At 43.5% G+C, this 7,179-nt stretch overlaps 1 protein-coding gene across 2 annotated transcripts; it reads right to left on the reverse strand.

The window, feature by feature from the left end:
- Window positions 1-927: 927 nt before the first annotated feature.
- On the reverse strand, window positions 928-5,227 carry clk4a (CDC-like kinase 4a). 2 transcript variants are annotated; one of them, XM_049027676.1, is made up of 13 exons: window positions 5,097-5,227; window positions 4,496-4,656; window positions 4,126-4,333; window positions 3,374-3,464; window positions 2,983-3,049; window positions 2,781-2,897; window positions 2,513-2,679; window positions 2,206-2,300; window positions 1,948-2,077; window positions 1,777-1,859; window positions 1,618-1,697; window positions 1,436-1,526; window positions 928-1,329 (listed from the first exon to the last, which is right to left on the reverse strand). In XM_049027676.1, exons 1-13 carry the CDS (start codon window positions 5,115-5,117, stop codon window positions 1,180-1,182), a joined length of 1,461 nt encoding a protein of 486 aa, XP_048883633.1. In that variant the 5' UTR covers window positions 5,118-5,227; the 3' UTR covers window positions 928-1,179. The 2 variants fall into 2 exon arrangements, with proteins under 2 accessions (XP_048883633.1, XP_048883634.1); XM_049027677.1 differs by lacking the exons at window positions 3,374-3,464; window positions 4,496-4,656; window positions 5,097-5,227 and having other exon boundaries at window positions 4,126-4,266.
- Window positions 5,228-7,179: the final 1,952 nt, after the last annotated feature.

Below are 7,179 nucleotides of genomic sequence, written 5' to 3' on the forward strand. Positions count from 1 at the left end.
GCTGGACATTATTAAAATACTGTAAGCTTTATAATACCAATTACAAGAGTTAAACCGTTAAACGGTTTCATTTTCGTCAAACACATGCAATACAGAGCGCCAGATAGCCTTTTCTAATTATCTCGATATATTTTATACCTATTTTTTATTGTAAAAATTGAGGAATCATAATTCATGGTATCTTAATATCATCGTAGGAAAGGCTTTAACGACACCACCAGAATTTCCTACATTTTGCAAAGCATGAGTATTATTATAATACTTATTATAAGCATAAGTGTTATTGGTTCCCGTAACACATTTGTGTTTGTGATTGAACCGATTTCATACGCAGATCGTCAGACCAGTGATGAGTTTGACAGCAAAATAAATCAGCTTCGGGTACAAAACCGCGTCTTATTTTCATGTGGAATAACTGAGAATAAAAGCCGAGAGTCACTATGTATCTTCTCCAGAGAGGCGATAACATAGTAGCGTGTGATATACCAGTCAGAGGAGCTAAACTAGTCCAAGATGTGATGTCAGTCACCCTCCGGGGCTCGAAACTCAGTCCCTTAAACTGAATCACACTTGCCTCCCAGGGCACTTACACGTAATAACGGACAGTAGCTCATACAACTTTCGGCATCTTCTGGCCAGCTGTATACCGCGACTTGTGACCTTTTCCATTACCAGTAGAGGAATTCAATATGGCAACATTATGCGCTTCACCGCAGAAACTACACCACAAATAAAGGTCTTCACAGTTTTTTGTCTGTCGCCAAGTTATATTTACAGCATCGGTGGAGAGTGCCCGCCTAGACGCGCCAGCAATGTCATCTGACGTCAAATCATTAATCTCATCATGCTAGAAGACGTCTTCCCTTCGGAGCAAAGTACTCTACCGCCCCCTGGTGCATGCGTGTGTAACAATGAGGACCACCAGCATTCTCTTCATGTTAATTTTATTCAATCAACCATACAGTATTTTGAAGAGTACAAAAATGTCCTGACATTAAACAGAAAATACACACCCACATCTAAGAGCTATAAATTACATTGTAAAAGACACTTGAATAATTTCCCCAGCAAAATGCTACATAAACACATTCAACATTAGGATGAACAAAATGTGGACTGATGCAGTCTGCAAAAAATCTCCCCCAGAGAGTCAAGTAAAGGGTATGAGCAACTGACTGGTCACTTTCTTTTCCCTTTCTTAAGGGGCTCAAAAAATGGGTGCTTCATGGCGTCGTCCAGGGTGATTCTCTTGGACACGTCGTATTCCAACATCTTCTGAATGAGGTCAAACAGCTGCTCGTGTTCAGAGCGCTTTGAGGCCATGTATTGCTATGACGCAGAATAAATACAGATTATTTTCCGGAAGTGGTTTTAGAGAACGGTCTTTAGCTCCGCAAAATACTCATTTAATCCCCGTACTCTCTAGCGCACTCACCCGAAGTGGCCTGCACTGCTTCCTCACGTATCGGCCCGAAGAGCTCTGCTCATCCCAGTCCAGGTGTCCGTCACGAACATATCGCTGCTTCCTGCAAGACCGCAGAACCGCAGATCAGTGACGTTCCATCATAAGATGCCTTCCTAAAAGCTCCCACTGAATATCAACAGCACCAAACACACCTGGTTTTCTGAAGAAGATGGGCAGGTATTGGACCCAGAACTCTCTCCATCATGGCCAGGTGTTCCTTGCTGTCGTGAGTCTGTAGAACCAAAGTATGTTAACGACGGGAGGCGCAGCAGCGGATAATCAGTACCGCTTCCTGACACAAGGGGGCTTACCTGGAACAGCGTTACTCCAAGGTAATACTCAAGGACAATGCAGCCCAGACTCCAGACATCACACGCATGATTCCAGCCCAAGTCTGAAGAGACAGGTTCCTTTTGTTTACTAAGGAAACACCCCAGACAAACATGCAAACAAACAGGCGGTGTAATACTGAACAAACTCACCAAGTATAACCTCTGGTGCTCTGTAATGTCGGGTCGACACCACAGAAGTATGGTGCTCATACTCATACGTGGCATTTCCAAAGTCTACCACCTTCACGTCTGGGTTTTTCAAGGTCCTCTCATCTCGTTTCTGGATTTGAAAGAAGGACATTGATGCAGTAGGTGCCTTAGCATGAGACAGCGCACAAAGAGGGAACGGATTCAGCCAGGCAAAAAAGAAGGGATTGCTACAATCAACCTGACCGTTCAGCGTCTCACCATTTTGGCATTGTACTCCATCGAGTACTCAGAATTCACAAAGAGGATATTCTCCGGTTTCAGGTCAGTGTGCGTTAATTTGTTCCGATGGAGAACTTAAGAGGAGAAGAGAGACAGATATTACATTCACAAATAAAATGGCTGTTTAAGAAGGGAAAACCTACAATGTTTTAACTTCAAAACCGTATAGCCATCTCTCCATACAAAATCACCTACAGAGAAAATCAGAAAACCAGCCAAAGCAAACATTAACCAGTTTGAAGTACTGTAATGTGTCAAAGGGGTAATTATTCATGCAAGTACTCACAGTGCACAGCTCTGATAATCTGGTAACTCATCTTCCTGATTTGATCCACAGGAAATGGCAGAAAACTATTTTCCTTAAGGAAGTCATAGGTGCTCAAACCTAACAGTTCGAACACAATGCAAATGTGCCCATGGTGGTCAAACCAGTCCAACATCCGCACACATGCACTGCAGGGGAAGAGAATTTTTTTTTTGACAAGTAAGAGGCGGCAACTCCCATTAGGACACGATCGACGTTCCCAAGGCTGACGGGAAGGCGAGGTACTTACTATCTCCTGTCATAGTCAAGGGAGTTCATTTGCTCCAACACCTCAACCTCAGAGAGAGCTGCGTCTCGATAACGATCAATATTTTTTATTATCTTCAGGGCCACTCGGGCACCACCCCTGCAACAACAGACACATTGTGGGAACTGGAAGGCAGCAGGCCAGGGTGATGCAGGCAGGTCAAGCAGAACCCCCTAAAACTTACTTTGAACGGTCGATGCATTCCACCACTTTTCCGAAGGCCCCCTCTCCTAAAGTGCACACAATCTCATCTACAGGAATAAAGAAAGGCAGTTAAAACCACAAACTGGGCTCAAGCAACAGAATATGAAGATCAAATGCAGTCTAGTAGTATAGAGTTTAAATTAGCTACATAAATAGATTTAGCATTACACTGGGAGAAGTAGTCTTACAAATCAAATGTATAATATGGTAAACTAGCTTTTACTGGTATTAATTCAACAATTAAAGTTACTCAAAAATATAAAATCATTTATAATATCAGTTAATAAAAGCCCCCCAGCTAGCCTATTAAACTAGCAAAGACTTTTCTGGCAAAACAAAAGAGATTACAAAAAAAGGTATATGTTCTATACATCTTGCTTTTAGCACGTGTCCACTGTGATAGATCAGATGACCCTCCTCATCATCCTCAAAACTCCTGGATCTTTTCCTGCGATGACTCCTCTGGGATCGGTCACCAGCATCACCACCATAAACCCGCGAGAACCAGGCCAGACCAGTACGCGCCATTCATTCATTCAGCGGGGGGGATATTCGGGCATTCAGATACCGCGCCAGGCCACAGCAGCAATTTCAAATTCATCCCCGAGAAATGCACAGGGGCCCCACGTAGTTTGTGTTACAGAAGAGAAACATGGCAACAGGTTTTCAGACATGTGACTTTCTCAAAAAATATATAACAATGTCACAATATAATATACATTAACATACTACTTGTCCCCATTCCTTTCCCTCTTACAAGTTACGTTTCTAAGTGGACTCCATCGCATGAAATATCCCAAAGTTTAAGGACGTTCTTTTAAGTACAGTCCCAAAAATACTTGCACAGTATCTAATCTTAAACATACTACTTAATTTAATCTCTCTACTTGTACAATGCATCAGTCTCACTAACAGATTTTAACTGATTGAAATATATAAAATGCTAACATTAAAATGGACATATTTAGCAAAAAAAAACACATGCACAGCTACTGTTAAATGTCAGTGAGCATTTGAGTTTCTAAAAAATAAGAAATATAGCTAGATTAAAGGGGGGAGGTGCCTTAACGTGCCTAATATGCGAACAAACAGAGGACACCGGGTGAGATGGACCATGACATACCGAGTATGAGCGGCGGTGGGAAGGGCTACGCCGGCGCCCCCGGTGGCGCCTATGGCTGCTGCGCCCACTGAGGCCTGAGGACTTGCTGTAGTGGTGCCAGTCCCTGTCCCTCTCCCGCCGTTTGCAGGGCGAAACCCCAATGATTTCCCGGTGCCTGCGCTCCTTGACCTCCAAGTTGTCGCTTAGAGGCTTCGCCTCCAGGTAATGCCTGAGAAATGGCAGTGAGTCACGTGATTCGCCACGCCGATGGCCTTTAGTAATCAACACACTGCCTCGCCTGGTCGGACATCTTGGGCAAAAAAGATCGGCCAAGGCCTGTGCTGCTTGTACGTAAACAGATGAATAATGGCCCGCGGGGAGGCTCTCGTACCCATCGTAGGCCCTGTAGTGGTGATGGTACCTCCGGGACTTATTCTCCCTCTCGCTACTGTGCGAGTCCCGCCTGCGGCGCTTGCGGCTCTCCAGTCTCTCCTCCCAGCTTCGCTCCGGCATCCAGCGTTCCGGAGAGTCCATCTGCCTCGACTGGCGCATCTGGCAAACAGGGACACAAAAATAAATAAAAATACCCCGAATAATGCGCTCAAACCCTGCGGTACATTTACTACCACGGCCCGGTTACTTACTACAATCAAATATAACAAGATAGAAGGGGACACAAATTCGACGCCTTGGTTTTAATCCCATCGACGTCAAAACGTTTAAAATAAATTTAAAATAAATGCTGAATCCCGCCTAACGAGCTGAACGATGTCATCGTAAAATCCGCTTTTAAATAAAGATGGTCTGCGTTTAGCTTCGAGCGCTAAATAAAACAGCTCCGAGTTTGTCTTTCAGCTACATAACTATCGAAATATATAACCAGCTCGCGCAGCCTTTTGTTCTCATTTACGGATACTGTACATTTGTTAAGCAACGGAGAAACAAATATTTTTTTATTAAATAGAAAGTTTAATAGAGTCGGATGTTCATACCTCTAATAAGGGATGAAGCATACCAAATAGCAAACAATCCTTATTTTCCTGACGATATGAAACGACAACAGCACTCCCTCGTCCTTAGTCTCAAAATGGCGACCGTCTTCTCGAAGTTTCGGTGGAAAAACACGCCGAAGGCCGGAAGTCATCGCTGCGGATTGGTTGCATGATCGTCGACAAGATGGCGTTGCCGAAAGGGAAATGTAGTTTAACAAAAGCATCGTTCATGACCTGCAGCATGGTACGCCTTGATACTGGAAATAAAGCCTCTTCTCTCTAAAAAGAAAATGCCAGCTCAGTTTAGGTTTGCAAAATCGCATATGAACGAACCATAAGACTCCTGGAACTTTGGACAGACGAGACCAAAGTGGAGATGTTTGGTGAAAACCAAACACAGCATATCAGCATAAACACCTCATATCAACTGTCAAGCACGGTGGTGGAGGGGTGACGATTTGGGCTTGTTATGCAGCCACAGGACCTTGGGCGCCTTTCAGCCACTGAGTCGACCATGAACTCTTCTGTATACCAATAATGTAGAGTCAAATGTGAAGCCATCTGTCGAACAGCTAAAGCTTGGCCGAAATCGGGTCATGGAACAGGACAATCTACAACATAATGGCTGAAAAAGAAAAGAATAGAGATGTTGCAATGGCCCAGTTAAAGTCCGGACCTCAATCCGACTGAAAAGCCGTGGCGGGACCTTAGGAGAGCTGTATATAAACGAATGGCCGCAAACCTAAATGAACTGAAGCAACACTGTAAAGAAGAGTGGATCAAAACTCTCCCACGACGATGTGAGAGACTGATAAAGTCACACAGAAAATGATCACTTCAAGTTATTGCTGCTAAAGGTGGTTCGACAAGCTACTGAATCATGGTGCTTAGTTTTTCACACATGGCTTCTCCGTTTTGGCTTCATATCTGGTAAATAAATAATGACACAGTTTTCACACAACTGTGAGTTACTTGTTTGCAACAAAGAAACCCATTACGTGTACTGGTGAGATACAGAGCCTAGAAACTGGCTTGGGGAAGTCTGGGTGCAGTGGACTGTGGTTCCTTATCAACTCAGTCACACGTAGGCAAATGGTGGCATTTGACACGATGGACCTGCTTTGAAATATTTTATAAGAATAGCAACATCTAATCTTTGTTAGTTTATGCGGATCAGGGCTAGACTGAATAATCCATAAAAGGAGATACAGATTTTGTATGCATTTGCATTTTAAAAAGCATCATACAATTATGAATTATGGTGAAGTCTGGTAGGGATGGAGAGAATGTGATATAGATTTGTGATATAAGCCCAGAAATAATGCCATACAATTCCACACATTATGGCCAGAAAACATGGATACAGAGGAGAGTCCAAAACAGGTCACAGACATCATTGTTTTTATTTATGTTTATTTTTTAAATACATTGTATGGTACCCAAATAAAGACATATAAACCCACCATCACCCTTGCCTGCTAGTAGAAGGGAGTCTCCCAGGGAATCTCAGCCAAGTACGACGTGTGTGAAAATCTACTGTGCTGTCTTCGTAGCCTCTGAGTACAATCCCAATGTACCATTTTTGACGGTTCACAATGCGTGTGTAACACCTGATAACAGGGGTCTTGCTGTATTAACGAGACAACTATATCGTTATAGTGGAAGCAGAGACCGGGATCTGAGAACTGGACACAAGTGGAAACTAAAATGTCTTTGGGGCGTGGCTTCCTGTCAGGTCCTGCAGCCATGTGTCAATAAGACCGAATGCCCTCTGGAGACATATCTGTCCTAAGAGATGACAGCCAATGAGAAGGGAGAAGATTCTGTGCTAGCCAACCAGATCATAGGAAGATTATTCCACCAAATGACATCAGAGAAGTCAAATGTACCAAAAATAACCTCATATTCGTCGAAAAGCAAAAGTGATATCGACCAAACAGAATGGAGCGGAACTTTGCACAGTAAGGTGTCCCGCAAGCACACCACTCACACAACCATTTTTAAGCAGAATAAGACTTCAGAAATTAAATTATCATAGAAAGTACCCATGTCACATGACATCCCTCTCCCAGATTCCCACCCC

Source organism: Brienomyrus brachyistius, chromosome 10 (assembly GCF_023856365.1).
Source record: "Brienomyrus brachyistius isolate T26 chromosome 10, BBRACH_0.4, whole genome shotgun sequence".
NCBI lineage: Eukaryota > Metazoa > Chordata > Actinopteri > Osteoglossiformes > Mormyridae > Brienomyrus > Brienomyrus brachyistius.